At 34.5% G+C, this 23,441-nt stretch overlaps 4 protein-coding genes across 5 annotated transcripts; 2 read left to right on the top strand and 2 right to left on the bottom strand.

The window, feature by feature from the left end:
• Positions 1 to 2,540: 2,540 nt before the first annotated feature.
• Positions 2,541 to 4,275, bottom strand: LOC127798185 (AAA-ATPase At2g46620-like). The gene has a single exon (XM_052331558.1). The coding sequence runs from the start codon at positions 4,140 to 4,142 to the stop codon at positions 2,688 to 2,690; it is 1,455 nt and encodes a 484-aa protein (XP_052187518.1). The 5' UTR covers positions 4,143 to 4,275; the 3' UTR covers positions 2,541 to 2,687.
• A 5,719-nt stretch (positions 4,276 to 9,994) lies between these two features.
• LOC127798182 (metal-nicotianamine transporter YSL3-like) lies at positions 9,995 to 15,311 on the top strand. Its single transcript, XM_052331555.1, has 8 exons — positions 9,995 to 11,841; positions 11,989 to 12,334; positions 12,431 to 12,603; positions 13,202 to 13,299; positions 13,426 to 13,560; positions 13,703 to 13,892; positions 13,978 to 14,092; positions 14,211 to 15,311. Exons 2-8 carry the CDS (start codon positions 11,989 to 11,991, stop codon positions 15,143 to 15,145), a joined length of 1,992 nt encoding a protein of 663 aa, XP_052187515.1. The 5' UTR covers positions 9,995 to 11,841; the 3' UTR covers positions 15,146 to 15,311.
• A 907-nt stretch (positions 15,312 to 16,218) lies between these two features.
• Positions 16,219 to 17,292, bottom strand: LOC127798186 (uncharacterized). Its single transcript, XM_052331559.1, has one exon. It carries the CDS (start codon positions 17,109 to 17,111, stop codon positions 16,512 to 16,514), a length of 600 nt encoding a protein of 199 aa, XP_052187519.1. The 5' UTR covers positions 17,112 to 17,292; the 3' UTR covers positions 16,219 to 16,511.
• Positions 17,293 to 18,477: 1,185 nt separating this feature from the next.
• Positions 18,478 to 21,258, top strand: LOC127798187 (cytochrome b5-like). 2 transcript variants are annotated; one of them, XM_052331561.1, is made up of 4 exons: positions 18,478 to 18,589; positions 18,742 to 18,841; positions 20,581 to 20,647; positions 20,768 to 21,258. In XM_052331561.1, the coding sequence occupies exons 2-4, from the start codon at positions 18,755 to 18,757 to the stop codon at positions 21,016 to 21,018; spliced, it is 405 nt and encodes a 134-aa protein (XP_052187521.1). In that variant the 5' UTR covers positions 18,478 to 18,589; positions 18,742 to 18,754; the 3' UTR covers positions 21,019 to 21,258. The 2 variants fall into 2 exon arrangements, with proteins under 2 accessions (XP_052187521.1, XP_052187520.1); XM_052331560.1 differs by having other exon boundaries at positions 18,495 to 18,658.
• The last annotated feature ends 2,183 nt before the right edge of the window (positions 21,259 to 23,441 follow it).

Here is a 23,441-nt window from a genome sequence, read left to right on the forward strand (position 1 = left end):
CCGGATAAATCAGATGTGATTGCAAACTTATACATTTTCAAGTGAATACGCAGTCAATCTTCACTAAATAAAGTATTTTTGTCTTTATCAATAGTTGATCTCCTGTTACTCAACAAAAATTGAGAGCTTTACCTCTTGTGCCATCTACTAGAAGCGATTTTAAGGTAATTTTGAATAAGCCTTGAGATGATGTAGAGATCTTATTTTAGGGTAAATTTAATATAAATTCATTAATTTTTTAAAATGTAATTATTTACCAATTAAATTTCAAATTATTACTATTTGTTCACTAAACTTTGCTCAATATTAACCATTAATCACCCATTACATCTTACAAATGGAAAATACCTATGTGGCTAGCAGATTTCGAGAAAATTTAACAAATACTCACTGAACTTTAAAGATGTAACTATTTGCTTACTGAACTTTAAATTGTTACTATATGCTTACTAAACTTTACTCAACGTCAACCATCCATCACTCATTACATTACCAATCTTGTAAACGAAAAATGCTCATGTGGCTAACGGAATTCGAAGTAGCACAATGAAATCCTTATTTTCGGCCAACTCAACTATACTCTTTCTCCCTCTCATTCCTTTACTCTAGCAGCTACAGTTCACGCTTGAGCGACGAGGTGACGAGGCACTAGGCAACAAGGTAAGGCGATAGTGGCGAAAAAGTCAATGACAACTGTTGCTACTAAAGCTAAGTTGGTCAAAAATAAGGATTTGATTGGGTCACTTTAGATTATATTAGTTATGTAGGCATTTTCTGTTTACAATATTAGATAGTAATGTAATGAGTAATAGATGATTAACGTTGAGCAAAGTTCAGTAAACATATAATAATAATCTAAAGTTTAATGAATAAATAGTTACATTTTTAAAGTTTAGTTAGTGTTTATTATTTTATTTTTTTTAGATTCCGTTAGTCACATGGATATTTTTCATTTACAAGATGATGTATCGGGTGATAGATGGTTGACATTTAACAAAGTTCAGTGAGCATATAGTAATAATACAAAATTCAATAAGTAAATAATTACATTTTTAAAATTCAGTGAGTATATATTAAAGTTACTTTCTTATTTTAAATGTTAAAAATTTATATAAAAATAAAAATTAGTTTTAAATTGAGAATTATATTTTTAATTCAAATTATACTTATTTTTTTATAGTTTAAGAAGTATTTTAAATATTTATAACAATTATTTATTTTTATACACTTTGTTAATGAATATTTAAAATATTTAATAATCCAAATTACAAAAAAAAAAAACAAATAGAATCTCAATTTGAAGTAATTTTATTCTTTGAACTTTATAAAAAAATAAACAGGTATAATGGAAACTCTCAAAAATATTTAAAATATCTATTAGCATTAGGCTAAACTAAGAGTTTATTACACCATCATATTATTTAAAAACATACCAAATTATTACGTGCTATAAATTTATATCATATAAGATACTTTTAGTATTATATATATCTACACATATTATTTAGCGTCCGCGTTAAGAGGTCAATATAATTTTTAAATGTGTGAATATATATTATAATTTAGTAAAACTTATAGTATTAAATATAATTTACTCAATTATATATATACTTTTAGAATTGATAAGTGAAAATATAATATAACATTAGTGCCCGTACTCTCAACTTTACTCTTTTGAAAAGAACATTGTACATTTTTGCAATCGAATTTTAGATACCGAGAGTAAACTCACATATAAATTTTTGCAACTAATGAATTTATAAAAAGAAAAAAACATAGACACAAATATAATGTTAATGTATATGAAAATTTGATATTTTCTATCACATTTAACATTAATAATTAAAAAAATTAGGGTGCGTTTGATTATTTTCTAAGTACTTAAATTATCTAGAATTAAATTTTAAAAAAAATATTAATTGAAAGTGTTTGATTGATTTAATTTTTTACTTAAAAATTATTGTACTTTTCCAACTTTTGATGTTTGATTATTATTATTTTTCATAGAAATAATTATATACACACATATAGATAATCAAATACATAAAATAATAATTAATTATATAAAATAATCAAATATATGCATATTAAAAAAAATCAAATATATACACACAAAATATTCAAAAAATAAATCAAATATACGTACACAAATTACATACACCAGCAAGTTTAGCCACAGCTACTGCAAATCACTAATGGCCACCGCTGCAAGTTGCGAGATCTCCCCAATCCTTCCCTTCTCCAGTACTATTGCAAGTCGTCGCTATTGTAAGTCGTCAGATTTTATTGATTTTAATCCTACAAATCTCTTCTCTGTTGACGGCCGACCTAACGTAAGTTTTTCATTTTCATGAAAAATTGATTCCAATCTTCCCATGAGAAAACCAATTATAACAAAAGTGAAAAAATAACATCACGTGACCATAAATTGAAAAATATTTTTATGAAAAATTTGATCAATCAAATACCTAAAAAATTAGAATTTAGATAAAAAATAATCATTTTTCATAAAAAAGATAGCCAATCAAACGACCCTTAAATAATCATCAATCCATTTTTATATCATTAATGCATACTGTTTTACAAAATATTAAAATCCCATATCTATACAACATTTTCATTTTAAAAAAATGAATAAATAGCACTTTGGTATTCCTAATCTCCAAACCTAGACAGGAGCCAACCCGTTATAATTTTGTAGCCAATGAAGTTCCATGCTGGGAATTTTCTTTCTCGGCCAAATCCATATCGTCCGAGCTTTTTCTTCTACTTCGCATCCTCAAAAGCCCATACAATTTCCCCAAATCCTTCATCATGTGGACGCTCTCCCCGTTGAAGAACGATTTGGTTTCGCCCGACTCTTCCGGACCCCGACCCGACGCGTTCTTGCTCAGTCTGCCCGACTCGCTGTTCTCAGCGCTGGTCTGCAACTGCAACGCGGTAATGACCGCTTTGAGAGCCCGACTGGACGAGGTCCGATTCGAGATCATGATCTGGCAGATCTCGGCAGGGCTCAAACTCGACCCGCGTTGAAACATCTCTTCAACTTGAGCGAAGAGCTTGTGCTCCTTGATCCCCAAATGGCTGCTGGCTAAGCTTTTGAAAGCGGAGAAATCGCACAAGGGGAAGTGCACGTGAACGTCGATCCTCCCGGGTCTCAGGACCGTCGGATCGATCTGATCCTTGCCGTGCATTGTGAACACCATCACGCGTTCTTCGCCGCAGCAGGAGAGTATTCCGTCCATGAAGTTGAGAATCCCGGCCAGGCTCACCGCCGTTGGTTTCTCCGCCAAGAACCGATCGAGGTGTTCGATCACAATCATCGATTTGTTCGTCGTCTGAAGCAAGAGCATCTTTAGATCCGAGTCGGCAGAGACCTTGGATAAGTCTATATCGTAGACGTCGTAGCGGAGGAACTTCGCCATTCCGGCGACAAAGCTCGATTTTCCGGTGCCGGGTGAGCCGTACAGGAGGTAGCTCCGCTTCCAGACACGGCCGAGCCGGTGGTAGTACTGCTTGGACTTGAGGAACGATTCGAGGTCGGACTTCACCTTGTTCTTCACATCCGAGTCCATCACCACCGTCTCGATCGTCGCCGGATGATTGAACGGCACTGATCTCCACCATCCGTTCCTCTCCGGCTCCGTGTTTACATACAATCTCACCTCCTTCCTCTCAATCTCATCGAAAACCGAGTGAATATGCTGCAAGTACGGGCGGAGAATCCGTCCCCTGTCCGTCCTCCTGACCTTCAGCACCAAAGCTCTCGAGCCATCCATCTCGCTTTTCTCGTTTCTCCACACCACCCTAGCACCAAGGAACGTGTCGGAAACAGGCCGGTCGGGATCGAGACCGACGTTGATTTCTTTCGATTTGTTCCCCGACATCAAGTTAGCGAAATCGGAGTCTTCAACCGAAGCCAGAGAATTCAGGTACGCCGAGACTTTCCTGTACAATTGATTCTCTTGCATGTGTTCGTTGAACTGCGGAACCTTGTAGAACTGGTAAACATGACAAGCATCTTGAAACCATCGCCACCACTTACTCAAAACATACAGCAGAGATGATTTGTACAGAAAACGTAGGACCAGAAACGAAACTATGAGCAACCCAAAGAGCTGAAATGGGATTGGAGAAAACATGATTTAGGAATGAGAGGTTTGCAAAGAGAACCAGACGTTTGGCAGCGTACGTAAACTTGAAAGGATATTGACAGTCACCGACGATGAGGAAGAAGGATGGATGGAGGGAGGGAGAGTGTTTTTTAGGTATCAATATAAATATAAATATAAATATAAACAGAATGGGTAGCGTTTGAATTTTGACCGACTCTGAGACAGCTAATTATATATTATAAAATATAAAACTACAATTAATAGACAACAGTCAAGTTGTGTAATTGGGTCATTGGTCAAGAGGCAGAGCGGGCTCCGCCGCGTGGCTTGTGTGTTGCGTCCGAGTATTAAACTGCTGACAGTCTTTGGGGATGAGGCATTTAATTTTGATTTTCTTTGTGTTAAATTAAGCTGTGTTTAAGTATGATCATCTTAAGACTTTTTTTTTTTTTTTTTTTAGACTTGGGGTGCCATATTTAGTTGTTTAGTGATGGGCTGGGCCTTACCCAAAAGTGTTAAGTGCTCCAAAATTTCTGTTGTACTAAAAATATTTATTTAAGAAACATTTTGTAAGTAAACAAAATGTTAACTGTGACAAAAAAAAAAAAAAAAAACTCCAAAAACACTTTATTTAAAGTTGATGTTATTTAAGAAAATAGTTAAATCGTAATCATTTTTGCCCCTACACTTTCACATTTTTTTCAAGTATTTATTTAAATTTTTACTATTTTAATTACACTCTTATATCTGTATTTTTTAATCAATTTAATTCTTATACTTTAACCTTTTTTTTTCTTGTGATAACTTGGACTTTTTGTTATTTTAATTACATTCATGTATTGTATTTTTTTAGTTAATTTAACTCGTGTACTTTAACATATAAAAAAAAAATAAACTGAGATTAGTCAGGAATTAAATTAACTCGAAAATACAGGTATATGGATATAATTAAAACAACAAAAAGTTTAAGTTGACAACGAAAAAAATGTCAAAATATAGAAATTAAATTAACTTAAAAATACAAGTCTAAAGGTATAATTGAAATAACAAAAAATTTGAATAATTACATAAAAAATAAAAAAATATTAAGAAAAAAATAATTTTGACCATTTTAATTTTTAAACAATTTTATTGAATGATGATAGATGTGTCATAATGAACAAATAGGATTGTTTAAAAATTTAAAATAAAATAAAATAAATATATTTTATTTTTTATTTTCAAACAATTTTATTGGCAGATGATATTTGCATAGTAATCAACAAATATGATTGTTTAGAAATTAAAAATAAGATTTAATAAATACATATTATTTAAAAATAAAGTATATTTATTATTTTTACCCATTATCTTTATTTAAAAAATACAATTCTAACATTCAACATACACTATGCTAATATATATATATATATATATTTCTTCTAGGTAAACCTCCCCCGATGAATTGAGAACCTTTTACACATAGGTCCGTTCAGAGACCTTCATTCATCATTGCTCAGCGTGAACGTCATTGCCCCTCATTAGTTGATAATTATTTTGGGAGGAATGAACCATATTATTATTTGGTGTACAATTCAATATCCTTATGGTTTGACTGCTTCGCGGCTTTGAATTTCTGACCAAGGGAAAGCCGCTGAACAGTCTCCTCCGTCGCCCGTTCTCATGTTGCTTTCTAATATTAATTTTGTGATTTACTTAGACTAAGTCTTCAGTTACATAAATGGACTCCAAATGGCTTGAATTCCAATTATTAATTAGTATTTTATATTTAAAAGTAAATGGTCATCCTAACTTTTTTAAGTGTTGTACATTAGACACCGCATAACCTATATATATATATATATATGTTTATGCCTCAGACTTTATTAAGTTTGGCCTTTTCTGGTATACAAGATTGTCTCCAACCAGGATGCCTCTTCTCTTGTTTATTATTATATTATAAATAATTTATTTTTATTATTTTTTTAATCTTAAAAATTATACTTGTTTCAACTACCGTTCCTATTTTACTTTTTATTTGACCCTCTATTTTATTTATTTATTAACAAATTTTAATTCTATTTTTTTTACCTTATTTATAATTTTATTACTATAAAAATTTAATATGTATTTTATAATTTAATAATAAATATTATTATATTAAAATTTAACATTATTTAATATATTTTTAAATCAATTTACTAATATTTTTTAAATAAAATTATTTAATTTTTTAAAAATAATTCCATCAAGCATTTGCTCAAAATTTTAATATGTTAAAAATACACATATACACAAAATCAATAATTAAATATACACATACACAAAATCAAATAATCAAATATACATATACACAAAATCAATAACCATATACACAAATATACAATATCACTCATTAAATACACAAATTAATAAATAATTCTCTAAAATCAAAATACACAAACTCTATCACTTGAAGCTGTCGCTGCGACTGTTCCTCTCATGTCGCCATGTCTGCTCGTTGTTGCTATCGCGTCTGCTCATCTTCTATTGTTGAGTGATTGTCTTCTTTGGCCACATTTCTTTTTCAATTGTCGTCCTTGACTGCCTACACCTCCATTTCTAAATCGGCTACAATTGCAAGTCTCTTCTGATAGCAAATCAGCTTGCAGCGGTGATGGCGAAGACCCATTTTAAGGGGTGCCGACTCTTGAGATGGTTGTTGTGGGGAGAGATAGCAAGGGTTGCCTATACGAGCTGGATCATCAAGTTTGAAAAGACAATTTAGGTTCGCTATCAATTTAGCAAAGAGATTTAGTGATAGCAAACAACATTTATCTTGTAAAATCGACTTGTTTTGTTAAAAATTTGACTTGATAAAAAGTTAGAGACAGCCTAAGGTGGTTTCGTAATGACCCAATTAATTTATTTACTTAGTGATTTTGATAATTTTTAAAATGAGGCTTATATCTATATTTTTATTTTTATATTTTTTATCTTAAATATAATTAATTAAAATTAATTTACATCCCTACTTCCACCATTTATATTTCAATTTAGGTTGCTTTTATTAAAATGAGTAAAATAAGATTAAAATATTTTCTAAATCAAGATATAAAATTATCAAGATAAAATTGATAAATATTTCAAGATTTTTATTAGATTATTTGTTAATTTTTTTGAAATGTATTGGAGGACATATAGGTTATTTTTTTTTTTATTTATAAGATTCAAGATAAATTTATTTGAACAATTCAAAATAAGAAGTCACGTGATTTCTTTTTCAAGAATTATTAGATAAATTTAACAAATACAATAGAAAATACTTTTATCTGAATTGCTTTATATATCCTACTTTTCTAGCTCATATTTTAGTTAACAAACGCTAACTTAGAAAATAAATTCCTCACTCTTGTACTCTTATCCGTGTGGTCACCTTTTTTTATAAGTAAAAATATCAAAGAATAGGTTACACTAGGACATACCCTCAACAATCATGGAGTAAATTAAGATAAAAAAAAAATTATTGGTACTCTATAGATTACATCTGGAGCTACATAATATAGTTAAAATGTTTAAAATATCTTTCACTCAAGGTGATGAAGTAAGGCAACGTGAAGCGGTAAGACGCATGATTAAAATACTCCTCACCTAAGGTGGTGAGCGACACGAGGCGAGGTGAGATGAGATGGTGAGACATGAGAGGTATTTTTATCATTTATGATGCATTGTGTAGCTTATGATGTAGCCTATGAAGTACCAATAACATGATCCTAAGATAAATCAATTGAAAACATAAAACAAAGTGTTAAACAAAACTAACTAAAACAGACAAACCTCAAAACATATTCATCAGTTTTATTCATATTTAATTAGAATTACCAATGCGACATGATTATCTATGATACCCAATTATAATTATTGCTCAATGAAATACTGTCTTGAGCTTATAAACAATCGAAAAAACCTTTTGAATTATTCATTCCTTTGTGCAAGTTAGGAATTTGAATTGAATACAATAAGCAATGACTACGTAAATTCACTCAAAAAAATTAAAAAATTATTATTTAAATACTCAATTTTTATATTTATAATAACATTTCACATTAATATTTATACTTTATATCATATCAATACAAAATGTCATCATTAATATAAAATTAAGTGTTTAGATTAGGAGAGAGCTAAGTTTGGTTACCTAACCGAATCAATTGAATTTGTCATTTCTCTTCAATTTTTTTTGTGCATTAGTTCGATTCGATTAATTTTTCTTAAAAGTTTAGTTTTCGTTTTTCGATTTGATTTTTTGGTTGGAATAATCATACCGACCAAACTTTAAAACAATATTATTTTAATGTTTATAAAACGATGTCGTTTTGTTTGATTTTATGTGTTTTTTATTGGTTATTTCAATTTTTTTTACATTTGTTCAGTTTAATTGATTCGATTTTGTTTATATAGTTTGAGTTTGATTTTTTCAATTATCGATTAATTAGAAAACCGAATCAATTACCCCCCCCCCCCCAATTTAGATGATAGGGAGTTTGTAGACTCTTTGTCTACATACATACTCACATTTCATTAACTCTTCTTTTCTATTTTTTTGGTTGATTTTTCTACCTTGGTTTTATATAGAACAACCGGATTAGTCGAGCTTACTTAGCTGAAATTTAGTCAAGCTTAGTTAGGTGAAATGTCGTTCGAAATTAATTTAAAAGTTGAATAAACTAAGTCAAACACTTTTTAATTTTGTTTGAAATTAATTTAAAAGTTGAATAAATTATCCTACTAGTTTATTTGCCAAATATTCTCTCCTAATTTAACTACTCCCTCCTCCCTCAACCATAAACTGTTTGGCCCTTAAAGGCTCTCAACAATTCCCCCCCCCCCCCCCCCCCCCCCACTTGAGTAAGGTGTAATCGAAATTTTGTACGTTTCATAAGAATTAAACATAAATAGGATCATAAAATTTATACGATTTTATGTTAATTTGTATATTGAAAACTACACGTGTATTTAAATTAACCGATGATGAGGGTGCTATAATGGATAGTTCGGCAGACTTTAATTGACAAAAACGAGAATAATGGATCCCATTTTGTGATTTTCTGTCACTATATATATAGGAAGAGTGAAAATTGTAACAGCCTAGCTTTATGTAGTGGTTGGTCAATTTTTTCTATCAAAATATCAGCCCCCACTACTCCCACTAATTGGACCACTTACTTAGAAAATAAATCTTAGATAAGGGTCCCAACTTTCTAATAGATGTATTAATTCATGTAAATGAAAAGATAATAGATAATGATGATAAAAAAGAGCTCAATAATGTCCTTTGTCCCCATACATATGCAAGGAAGAGAAACCAATCCCTAAATTCACTTCCAGGGGTCCCATGGCTGATAACCCACGGGCTTAGAATCGCGATGCGTCCAAACGCTCGTGAGAGGCCTTCAATGACACCAACGTAGACTAGGCAGGCAATCACCCTAAATAAATACCAGGGGAAGGACATTGACTATATGGATTAGATTGGATATTTGGAGAGACTGATAACGTGAGGCAAAGGAATTATAAAATTAGTAGTCAAATTAGAGAGTACCGAGAGGAGGTGGGGCAAATATTCATTCGAATTTTTTTGTTATTTTAATTATATTAATAATGAAATTAATTTTTATCTCAATTTAATTTTTATATTTTAATATTTTTTTATATAATAATTTAAATTTTTCGTTATTTCAATTATATCCTTAAATCTACATTTTTGAGTCAATTTAACTCTTATATATTTATGTGTAAAAAAAAAAAAAGAATAAAGCCAGATGATCAATTACACTTCATATTCTGTTTATATCAAAATATATGAGTTAAATTAATTAAAAAATATAGGTCAATAGGTGTAATTAAAATAATAAAAAAGTCTAAGTTGATACACGAAAAAAAATCAAAGTATAAGAGTTGAATTGAGTAAAAAATTAAGTTTATTAATATTATTGAAATAACAAAAAATTTGACTAAGTACAAAAAAAAAAAACCTAAAAGTAGGTGAAAAAAATATTGGTTTGGCCAAGGAAGGAAAGGTGCAAGGCGACAAGAAGAAAGGAGGACGAAGACAAGGAGATTTGAATTGGAGGAGGATTCAGATCGAGGGATTACGTACGTACAGGGAGGGGGGAGTGAGATGAAGAAAGTGACAAAGAGGGAAAGCTATATATTACCGGAACACTCAACTAAGGATGTGAACAAGCTTTCCCATCCTTTCTTGTCTCTTCCAACAGCCTGGCTGTCTAAAATTCTTAATTTTTGGTCACTAAGATATGTATCCATAAGTTAGGCATGGATGCCCAAACTACTCCATATGATAGTTAAATATGAAAAATGAGATTTCTGTCACTTTTCCTATGGTGTGTAGAAGGTGGTTTTATCTTTGTAAAAATATCATTAAAAATTTAGGTTATGTGTAACAAATATTTCATATCCTTGCTCTTACAATATTTAGGTTATGTATTCTTTTTCCAACCATACATTCCCGCATAAAACATTGCAAGAACAACACTTGATTTAATTAATTAATGTTCTTAGTTGTTGTCTTATGTCCATATATCCCTTTTCGAATCATTAATTCTTGTGTGACACTTCACCCACAATCTCTAATCTTAGGCACACACTTCTTAAACCACATTTTCATCATTGGCTTGCATGAATCATGCACGGCCATCATTGATTTGATGTTCTTACTATTGTTTATATATTTTTTTATAGTGACAAATACCTATAAAATTAAAATAGGTCACATTTGACAGTTGACACGGTCTTATAGAATAAATTTGGAAACTAACTATCACTGCGAATTATCTGTTTTAAATACACAACTAATAAAATATAGAATTTTTGTGATAAAATTATTCTTAGTAGACTTTTTATAAGTTTTTAAATACATTGAAGTATGTTATATAATAGTGGAGAAAATGGTAACTTAATTTGGTCATTAACAAAAATAATTAGGATAATTTTTAAAATGTGAAAAATGGTATTTATTTTTAGAATAAATCATTGTGATTTATCCTATGCAACTATTTAGTTTCTCTAGACTAGCTGCAGCCTGGAGGCCTCAATATCTATTTCAAGTTTCAACAAGAAGGATGATATAAATATCTGGAAACCCATATATGTATTCAATATTCATGTCCTTGACTTTACAACGCATTCAATTTTTCTCATTGGGAAGTGTGAAAACTAATCGCCCATGCAACAACAGTTGATCAATCTAACCAGCCCACAGACCATAGAAAGCAACCAACAACACACCACAATCATATTCTCCCAAAAAAATTCAGATCAGCCAATCAAATGCCATCGAATTACAAGAAGATGCTCACGTGGTCAGCTTTTAAGGTCTGTCGCTGTCAGCCGACTCAGCTCCTCAGGATTTTCAAATTCAATATCCTGAGTCCCGACCCAAATGTCCCAAAACCTTTTCCTTAAATTGGAATGCGCCATGCTTACACCACACTCCGCCGAGCTAGAGAAAAAGCGCAAGCCTTTTTTGGGGCAAAGCTTTGCCTGTTATTCCATGGTGGGGGAGGCAATGAAAAGAGGAACTGTTTCTGGGCTGCCATCTGTTCAAGACTGAGTTGGGATTTGCCAAATTTGGACACGATCACTGTGTGATCCTACTCTTAGTGCCATTTTTGCAATACCCGGTTCGTGAAATTGAAGCTTTTTGTGTTACTGGAGAAGGGAACTCACGACTGCTAACCATATCCAGGTGACTGACGACACTACTCAATTTTGCTCTGTTACCTTCCTAAAAGTTTCCGTGATCTTAGATTGATTTATGGAACTTTCTTTTCAAGTGGGTTTTCATGATCGAGTTGAATTTGCATTGACAACTGATAAAACTTGGATTATTCAGATGGAGAATCGGGACGTGGTTCCTGTGGAAGAGTTGGAAGAGGCGCCAGATGACCAGTCGGAGGATGTAAAGAAGATTCCTCCTTGGAAAAGACAGATTACAGCTCGAGGGATTTTTGCCAGCTTTCTGATTGGAACCATTTACAGCGTGATCGTGATGAAGCTCAATCTCACAACTGGGCTTGTTCCCAATCTCAATGTCTCAGCTGCTCTTCTTGCGTTTTTATTCATAAGGGTTTGGACAAAGCTGATTCAGAGGGCTGGGTTTGTGTCCACTCCCTTCACTCCGCAGGAGAATACCGTGATCCAGACCTGTGCAGTTGCTTGTTACAGCGTTGCTGTCGCAGGTTGAATATCAAGAGTTACTTGATTGTTTAAACCTCACTTGTTTTGTTTTCTTCAATGGTTTAGTTCATACGTTTTCCCAAATTATGGGTTTTCAGGTGGTTTTGGATCGTTTCTATTGGGATTGAACAGGAAAACATATGAACAGGCTGGGGTTCATACAGAGGGCAATCCACCAGGGAGCCACAAGGAGCCTGGGATTGGCTGGATGACTGGTTTCCTTTTTGTGGTCAGCTTTGTTGGCCTCACGGCCCTGGTTCCTCTCAGGAAGGTTTGTTCATTTTGCTTCTGTTTTCTTCAGTGTGCAAGCATTTGTTTTTGTTAGATACCTCTTCAGATGATAGTTTCTCATATATAATGGTTCGACTATGAACAGAGGATATGGACAGGCATTACAGATCTAATCTGGTCATAATTGTCACCTATAAATAGGCACATATATTTGGTTCACATGTTGATTAGTCCAACAATAATATGTAGGACTGGGTAGATGGATTATTGTTATTGTGTGCCCAGTGTGTTCTTTAGCAACATGCACAAATTCCTCATCTGAATGTGTGTGTGACCCGTCATATGGACTAATGATAAGAATAAATTTCAGTTTTGTCTTTAAAAGAACTGCGAGGGAGAGTTTTGTAGTTTTCCATGCAGAGCTATAAATTGACTGACTTATCCCATTATTGCGGGATTATGAAAATAGACATTGGGGTTGAATCAAGTTAAAACTTTTGTCTTGTTTTCTCTTGCATTTTTGGTGGATTAGAAGTTGAAATATCATCATAATGATCTAGGCTCTGGAACAGTGATTGGTAAGGGAACTTTGCAGAATTTATAACTTGTCAACTTCATTCTTTTTCTGTTCTCTGCAGATCATGATTGTCGACCTCAATTTGGCTTACCCTAGTGGAACTGCTACTGCAGTTCTTATTAATGGTTTTCATACCACCAAAGGAGACAAGAAGGCCAAGTATGTCTGATCTTCTTCCTCTTCTTCTTCCTGAAACTTCTGGTTTTTATCATTTTGTCACAAACGGGACGCAGTTCTGAGATTTGAAGCAATCAATAAACTGACAAGCCTTCTGTTAATCTGCAGGAAACAGGTTCGTGGGTTCATGAAGTTCTTTTCCATTAGTTTTCTGTGGGGTTTCTTCCAGTGGTTCTATTCTGGTGGTGAGCTTTGCGGATTCTCCAATTTCCCCACTTTTGGGTTGAAAGCTTGGAAACAAACGTTTGTAGTTGCCAATTACTCTGTTCTTATTAAGAATAACCTCATTTATAATTTTTTTTTTTGGCATGATCGTATATCCGTCTTGACATCTTCATCTGGGTACTAGCTGTTGATATGTGTGCTAGTGGAAAAAAATTTGCAGGTTTTTCTTCGATTTCAGCACGACTTACATTGGAGCAGGAATGATCTGTTCCCACATAGTGAACTTGTCGTTGCTTCTTGGAGCAGTGCTCTCTTGGGGACTGATGTGGCCATTGATAAGTAACCAGAAAGGAGATTGGTTCCCTGAAACTCTACCTGAAAGCAGCATGAAGAGCCTCAATGGTTACAAGGTCAGTGACTCAGGTGATTCAGTTTTCCATCGAAATTTAGTCTGAAGCTAAAACAATTTTTTTTTATCTTTGATGCTCTCCACAGGTGTTTGTTTCTATAGCTCTCATACTAGGAGATGGGCTCTACATATTTCTCAAGATACTTCTTTTCACCAGCAAGAGCCTATATGGTAGATTGAAGAAAAGCAACCGAATAAGGGGTAAATTTGTGAATTGCTATCTCTCCCTCCCTCTCATTGATCTGATGTCACTGCATTAAAGGTCCCAGGTCCCATAATGGAATAAAGACTTAAATATGTTTTCTTCTTCCAATTTCAGATTCAGATGACAGGGATCGGCCCCTCGGCGATCGTCGACGAAACGAGGTATTTTTGAGGGAGAGCATTCCCCTTTGGGCGGCATGCGCTGGTTACTTGTTCTTCTCCATCATCTCCATTGTTATGATCCCGCTTATGTTCCCTGAGCTCAAGTGGTACTACGTTCTTGTGGCCTATTTGTTGGCTCCTTTTCTCAGCTTCAGCAACGCTTATGGCGCCGGTCTAACCGACATGAACATGGCCTACAACTATGGCAAAGTGGCTCTCTTCGTGATCGCTGCCATGTCTGGGAAAACCAATGGTGTAGTTGCAGGGCTTGTTGGCTGTGGCGTGATCAAGTCAATCGTCGATGTCGCCTCTGATCTGATGCAAGATTTCAAGACCGGCCATCTCACGCTCACTTCCCCGCGATCCATGCTCGTTAGCCAAGCCATCGGCACGGCCATAGGCTGCGTGGTGGCTCCCCTCTCTTTCTTCCTCTTCTACAAGGCCTTTGACATCGGGAACCCGAATGGGGAGTACAAAGCTCCCTATGCTCTGGTGTACAGAAACATGGCTATTCTGGGCGTTGAAGGCTTCTCTGCTCTTCCCCAGCATTGTCTGCAGCTGTGTTGCGGGTTTTTCGCCTTTGCTATGTCGATCAACTTGCTGAGAGATCTCAGCCCCAAGAAGGTCGGAAACTGGTTCCCGATTCCAACAGCCATGGCTGTGCCTCTCCTGGTTGGGGCTGCCTTTGCCATTGATATGTGCGTAGGCAGCCTCATAGTGTTTGTATGGCACAAGCTGAATGGCCGAAAGGCCGAGCTGATGGTTCCGGCTGTGGCCTCAGGCCTGATTTGTGGAGATGGGATGTGGATTCTGCCTTCTTCTATTCTTGCTTTGGCCAAGGTTCAGCCTCCAATCTGCATGAGCTTCATGCCTAGCAAGACCGGCTGACTAACAAATGCATCAAAGCTCCAAGCAAGTACCTTCACAATAATCAATTTATATTTAACACCTCTCAACAAATTAGCAGAAGATAATAACCAATGTAATATGTGATGCTTATGTGTATTAATTGGGGTTGAAAAATAAGAAAAGTTGCATCTTTTGAACATGCTTAGATTGTGATTTAATGTTTTTTGGGATGGTTCATAGCTAACAGATATGGGAGCTTTTGTAATAGACAGTGGAATTAAGCCTATGCAATGACAATAAAAAGCAAAACTGACTGCCAGTCTACCACCAAGTATGGGCTATGGGCTATGGGCCATGGGCAGCCTGGAGCAGGAGTAAATATGGGTGTGGTGGAATGGCTTACAGCAGAACTCAGGAACCCAATTCAGAGATATTTCAACGCTTTGGATTTACAACAGATTTGGTTCCATCTCAAATAAGCCTACTTTTGCAAGCAGCTATCTCTTTTTCTTGTTCGAATTTACAACAGATCTGAATGTATCTTATCGTCTCCCCCACTGGCCATCTCTTTTTCTCGTTCTTCCTTTGTAAAGACAGAAAGAATCTAACTTTGTAGAATAGACTGCCAAACTAACCACACTCAACATATGCAAAACAAGCATCAGAATACCATTGATCAATAACATTATTAAAAAGTCAAAATTTGAAATCATTCAATCCCAATGGGAACCGCAAGGAGTACCTCTCCATCAAGCTTTCAACAAAATTTACAGTAATTGTAACGCTTAGCCCAAGATGAACTGTTAATAACCAAAGAAAAATATCTTAAATATGACTAAACCTTCCATCTTCATTCAGCATCCACTTGACTCGATGCATCACAGTCATCAACGTGTTCCATTACCCAGCTTTCCATCTTCGTTTAGCATCTACTCGAATGGATGCATCACATCCATATGTTCAATGGCCCATCAATTTAGCTTCTTGGTCAGGTTACATGCCTGATTTCTCAGAAGTAGGCTGCAAAGACAAACTTGATCCACTTTGATCAGTGACTCTGCTTCACCCATCTACCTGAACTGACCAGTCATTGGACACAAACAACCAAGAACAGTTCAAAACCTACTTAATTCATTGTTCATTAGCGTTCACGAACCCAAATGGATCAATGCCTCAAATAATTGAAAACGCCAAGGTAAGGGGCAAAGCAGGTTCCTTTTGCACACAAGAACCATTACACTACCAATATAGTAATCATCAATTGAAATTTAGCAAAAGAACACAAACACACACACAAGATCACTCATTGCGATCCATGAATTTACAAGTTCTCGGTAAAGCAAAAAGATTATTAATAAACATGTTATTCATTTCATTGATTTCTAATTCACCAGCAAGAGAGGTTTCAATCGATAAAACCCGTCTTCTGAAACACCGCGTTCCGCACCCGGCGCAGGTCGCTTCCTTTGAGCGTCCGGCCGACGCCTTCGAACACCGAGAACGTCGTCGCCGCGTGCGACCGAGCAACGATCTCGTGCGGCGGAACCATCTCCTCCTCTTCCTCCAACTCCTCCTCTTCCGCCTCGTCGAGGCCCCCCAAGCTGCTAGCTCCGAAGCCTCCGACTTTCTTCGGCCAAGCCGGCACGTTCATCGGGGCTGATTGCGGGAACTTTGACTGCGGCGTGCCGGCGAAGCCGTCCGGACGCAGCACCAGCGGGATCGCGCGCGCCGCCGAGACGGCCGAGAGGGAGGGGTCCAGCGCCGGCCTCCGGCGGACCAGGGGGCGGTGGTCGTCGGACAGGGCGGCGGAGAGGCCGGAGAACTGGCGGTGGCCCCGGCGGAAAGCGGTGGGGGAATTGGAGTAGGTGGGTGGAGACCGGGAGCTGAGGTCATCGTCGTCGGAGTAGGACCAAACGACGTCGCTCTCGTGGAGCTCGAACGAGTTGGTGTCGGGTTGTTCAGGTTGCGGGGCGCAGAGACGAATGGGATCAACTTTCTGCTTCATTTTTCTAGGGAGAGTTTCCGAACTTTCTTGGGCGAGAAAGTGCGGGAAATGATGGCTGCCGGAGCAGAGCGGATTGGCTGAATGGGAGCGGGGCGGTGTGCTCCTTTTGGGGTGGGGGGGAGACGTGGGAAGATGCCACTGATTCTGCGCCACACGTTCGTGTCCCCGGCGGGACCACCAAATCAGTGGCCACGCAGCCCTACGGTCCACCGGATTCTCTCACGTTTCTCTCTAACTCTTGTCTCTTGCTTCATAAATACGCTTTACTTTTAAATAATATATATATATAATTTTCATTTCTTAAATAATTACTTAATTTATATTAAATAATACTGATAAGATAATTTAAATATAATACTGTGATGTTTAATCCTATTAAGTTATTATATTAAAAAAATTAAATAGATAAATCTCATATAATATTTGAGTTGTCATATTAATATTATTTAATAAAAATTAAATAATATTTTTAAAAAAATTAAAATTATATATTTTTATAATAAGGACAGGATTTAGACAACCCAATAATTTTTTTAAAATTTATCCTATAATTTTATTTTACTCAATATGAAAATAACATAATTAATTGGATAAAATACACCTTTATAACCTTGTAGTTTAAAAAATAAAAATTAATTACACTAATAATATTTAAATTCATTGCTCAATAGATTTTTTTTTTAAATTTATATTTTTTCTTTTTACACATTCACCCTTTTAATAGCCATATAAATTATGTAAAACCTCAATAAATAAAAACAATCACAAAAAATAACTTTCAACTAAAACCTCTATTTAGAGGTGTGTGTTATCTTTAGTTTGAATGATTTGAAATGTGTCGGTTCAAATCAAATCACTATCGATATTTTATTTATCCTTGAAGTCATTATATCGTTAAAATTACCCAAATCATAATTTAATAATTTATATGAGTTGAATTATAATAAATTTTATTTTAAATCATTAAATAAAAAATTATGAATTTATTATTTTTCATCTGTAATATACTAAAATTCATAATTTTGTGATTAATAAAAAAAATTAAACCATAAAAACTTAAAACTTTAATAGGATTATATTTGGTGATTTGATTTATTAAAATTTAGAATCCAAATCAAATTACTTTAAAGACATTTCAAAATTATTAAATCACAGTTCACCTCGTCTTTTGTAATTTTTTTATTGTTTGACAACTTGAATCAATTTGACTTGAAGGGTGTCAGTGATTTGACTTTTTTATCCCCTACACCTGTGATTTAATTTTAATTTAAATTAGGGATCAAAACTCAAAGAGGAATGTAATTGAGTTTAATTAATTAATTTTTCGTAATTATAGAATTAATCTTTCTGGTTAGGGTTAAGTATCATTTTAGTAACGGAGAACTCGATGGTTAAAAGTCTTTGACACAGAGAGGTTCTTCTGCTTGACTGTGTCAGGGAGAGAGAGAGAGAGAGAGAGAGAGAGAGAGATTCTCTCTGTAAGCTGCGAACTACTGATTCCATTTCCTTTTTCTGTTTGACAATTGCTGAGACTTGAGAATCTCTACGTACGGATGTATATACGTATAAATATACATAGATTTCTGAAATTAGCATTGACTGTTGAGGGGGAATTTCTTTTTTGATGCAGTGGCAGCAGGAAAATGGCTTCGGATGCGAAAGTTCACGTATTCGAAGAGGTGGCTAAGCACAACAAAACCAAAGATTGCTGGCTGATTATCTCTGGGAAGGTTAGGGTTTTTATTTTTGACCTCTTTCACTGTGATTTTGGATTTCTAATCTGTATGAATTGTGCTCTTTTAGTCTGTATTTTGTTTGTCTTCTGGTAAGGACTGGCTAATTTCCCCTAATTTTCTGATTTCTTTTTCGATTTAATTTGGTTGTGATTGTTCCATCTCTTTATGCACTCAAAACTAGGGTTTCTTATCATATTATTTTGAAAAATTTTATTCACAGCACACAAATTTGCTCTTTACAGCCCACACCCCACCAAATCCTCCCTACCAAATTCTTCAATAATTTTAAAATTCTTATTTTACCCCCACAGCTCACTCTCTCCTCCAACTACCCCTGACCGCTGGCTGCAGCCTCGTCTCTCTCTTTCTCTCCCGCACTATATACACAAATACACACACAAACACATACATACATATATAAATATATATACACACACATATGCCATTGTTGCGTCCATTGTTGAGTTGGCAAGTGAGGATATATTTCATTGTTGTCTAGTTGTTCCTTCACTGCAAAGAGATGTGATATGAATTGCCAAGGTGGGTCGCCATGGCGGCCGACCCACCGCGATCATCGCACCAGGCCGGTGCCTGGCGTGATTGTGGCCGCCACCATCGTGGCTGACAGCGGTCGCAATGCCGCCATCGTCGCCAAGGGGAACCTGGGCTGTGAAGAATTTGGCGGGAGTGTGGGCTATGAAGAGCAAATTTGTGGGCTGTGAATAGAATTTCTCTATTATTTTAGGGTTCCTTGCAGAAAACCTTGAATCAATATGCGTCCGGATTTTGGCATGGAAAGAAGGAACACCTAGAAATCTTCTAAAATACAAATTCCCAAGAAACTATGTGAGAATGTGCCAATTTTGTAGCCAAATTTGAAGAATTTCACTCTCGAAGGTCATTATTGAAGAACTTTTCCATTGAAAGTCTTTACATGCTTTATCAATTAAATGGAAGAACTTAGTGATCGGGTTCAATGACCAAGAATTTTTTTACTTGTTTTGCCGTTTCTCTGGGCTGATATTGGCAAAATTTGAAGCTTATCTTATAAAATGAACCGAGCTTGATCTCATACCTACCAGTCTTGGCAGGCTTGGTGAAGAAAAGAAATTGGTAGATATGGGAAATTTCATTTATTGGCACATCATTATTATCTAATCCGGTTATATAAGACACACAGTAGAACAAAGATAAAATTATCTTTTGGTGCTTGAAATTGGAGTCTTATCATGACCAATCTCATATTGGTATCACCTAAATAGGGCTCGCTCTTGTTATCAGATGTTACATATGTGATGTTTCCATCTTTAAATCATCTAGCCCTACCCAAATCATCGTTTGAACAGCAATTTGATACCTTGGTATGTATATGTCTAGTATTTATATATGTGGCACATATATCATCTTATTCAGGCTCCTATGTACAGTAGGGCTTTCTTGATTCATGCCAACCGACTCACTAATGAGGAAGGAGCCACAACTCTTGTTTCCAGCAAGTTTGATTTTCGCTATCAGAGCTTAAAAAGGGGGGAAGTCTTTGTAGGTAGCGATAGCAACATGTTACTTAGAAAGTATGGATCAAAACGGAATGTTACTATGTACTAATGAAAATAATCATTTGAGATTGCATTTTCTCTTCTCTTTGTTTTTAAGAAGACCAGTAGTTAGTTGTTAGCATAGACATTCAGATTTGATGAACTTTCAGAATGTTAAATTAATGGGGTATCATTCAGGTGTACGATGTCACACCATTCATGGATGATCATCCGGGAGGTGATGAAGTTTTGCTATCCGCAACAGGTAATATAAATACTGCAACATGATTTGTATTCTGGCAATGGCATGATGAGTGTTTGTAGTGGCTTACTCTTGAGATGGGATTGTTTTTTTGTGATTGAGAGTGTTTGTGAATATTGGCAGGGAAAGATGCAAAGAACGATTTTGAAGATGTGGGTCACAGCGATTCAGCCAGAGAAATGATGGAAAAGTATTACATTGGGGAAATAGATTCATCGACAGTTCCCTTGAAGCGCTGCTACATTCCTCCCCAGCAACCCCCTTATAATCCAGACAAGTCCCCAGAATTCTTGGTCAAGATTTTGCAGTTTCTAGTTCCCCTCTTGATCTTGGGGTTAGCCGTTGTTGTTAGGCACTACACCAAGGAGAAATAAACGAATGGCCATAAGGATTGTGCCCCAATTGCAAGGGAAAATGGAGTGACCTGGTTTGACTAGTTTCAAAGGAACTTGTTCTCCCTGTTTTCAGTTTAAATCTCTTTTCTAATTTGGTTTTGGTGTTGGTTGTGGATGGGATTTGCCATGATTGAGCATGCATGCATGGTCAAAAGAGTACCCTATTTTTGCTGGATACTAAGTCACTTTTTTGCATTTTGCTGGATATACTCTTTACTAGTTCCCTTCTTTTCTAATTTGGTTTTGGTCTTTGTTTAAATACAAAAAAAGTGAATATTTAAATAGTTCGATTCTTTCATTTTGTTTTAAGTCTTTAAGTCCAAGTTTTTTGCTTTAAATCCCAATTCTTTTCTAATAAAGGCCATCTCCATCTAACTATAATTTCACAACACCCCCCCCCGGGAAATAGTTCAAATTCTACTAACATGGATTGAGATAATGATACTTGAATTATTTTCTTAAGCTTTTAGTCTTTTAGATAGATTGTAATTATAAAATTTAAATTAGTTTATTAGGGATTTATGCCCTTATGCTATTTTAATTGTTTTAAATATTAATAATTACTAATAATGTACTCATATAACTCGGGCAATGACATTATTATGTTATATATATATATATATATATATAAATTTTTAACCAGCGATTTAACCATTGAACCATTAGTCCGACCAATATCCCAAACATTTCAATAACCAATCCGATTCTAATAACTAAGAAAGTATTTGCTGAACCCGTCCGACCAAAAAAAAAAAAAAAATTAATAGACTGGTTTGAAAAATAATTACAATGAAATGGTTGAATAAAACTGGTTAAAATAGGTAGGACCTATTCTTCTATTTTCAGGTTATTTTTATTTTTTAAAACGGTAAAAATGTGTTTGTTTTATTACTTTTAAAAATATATTTTTAAACATAAAAAAATTATAAAAAAAGGTCAAAAAATCATTTTAATTATTTTGAGCCAAAACAAGTGAAAAATCTAAAAACGCAAAAAGCGAATATTTAGAGCGTCTCAATCTCTTGCAGCACCAATATCTCTTTCTCCTCTCCTCTCTTCTCTTTCTCCTCAAGACTCAACTGTTGACCACACCTGTCACTGCCATTATCGCCGTCACCTCTATAAATCACTAATTTTGTGTATGGCTAAAAGTTTAAACTTAGATCTATAAAAATTCGACAGTTGAATTTTATTGATTTTTGAGTATGTTAATCGATGGGGATAAGAGTGTCTGGTGATTGCATCTGATCGCCAAAAACCACCGACCACGATGGCTGGTGGTAATTGTCAATGCATTTATGCAGGTGTTAGATTTGACCAAAAATTTAAACAAATCCATGAAAATTCGACGATTAAATTTTGCTAATTTTTTGTTATATTGGTTGATGGAGATAAGGGTGTTAGATGATTGCATCTGATCGTCGAAAATGACCAACCACGATAGCCAGTGGTGATTGACAATGCATTTTTCAATTTTTATCAAAAATTAAAAATCAGATCTATAAAATTTTAACTATTAAATCTCTCATTTTTGTGTATGTTAACCCCTTGACTTATGTTTCTAATTGTAGGCTATGATCATGGGAATCTCCAATCAGTAGTGATCGTCGGTGACTGCTGATGGCACAGTTGTGGTTGGTTTAGATTGTTTATTGAATAAAATATTATAAAATAATTTTTTTAAAATTTTAAAATAAATGTATTTTTTATTTTAAAAAATAATTTTTCATAATAACAAAAAAATATGTATTTTTAAAAATCTCAAAATATAAAATTAAAAATAAATTTAAAACTCAAAAATAAAAACTAAAATACGAAAAGAATATTACCATAATTTTTCGTAAACACAGAAAAAACTCAAAAATAGACACTCCTATTTTGTTTGTTTTTTTGGTAGACAAAATACCTAAAGCTACGGGTGTGCTGAATTGACCGAAATGCATAAACTAAAATTCTATAAAAAAAAAATTTAAACTAAATCAATCAAATAAACCCAAAAACCAAACAAATAGAAAAAAACGAACAAAAGTAGAAAAAACTGAACCAAATAAATTGAACAAATCTAAAAAAACCAAACAAACCGACAAAAAAAAAAAACTAACAAAATCGAAAAACTAAACAAATCAAAAAACTGACAAAATCGAAAAACACTTAAAAATGAAAAAAAAAAAAAAAAACGAATGGACTGAAAGCCAAGTCTAAGAAGCGTTGCATGCAGGCATCAAACAACAGAACACAGCACAAACGTAAGAACTACAGAACACCGCCAGAACATAAATTCAAATGAGTAAAACAGAGCTATAGTGGTGATGCAAACAAAACTCACCTCTAAAATAAGGACCCTAAAAATTGAAAAGTGAAAACCCTGAAAATTGAAACTACAAACTCACCTATGTGAGTTG

The sequence above is a fragment of the Diospyros lotus genome, chromosome 3 (genome assembly GCF_014633365.1).
Source record: "Diospyros lotus cultivar Yz01 chromosome 3, ASM1463336v1, whole genome shotgun sequence".
Taxonomy (NCBI): domain Eukaryota; kingdom Viridiplantae; phylum Streptophyta; class Magnoliopsida; order Ericales; family Ebenaceae; genus Diospyros; species Diospyros lotus.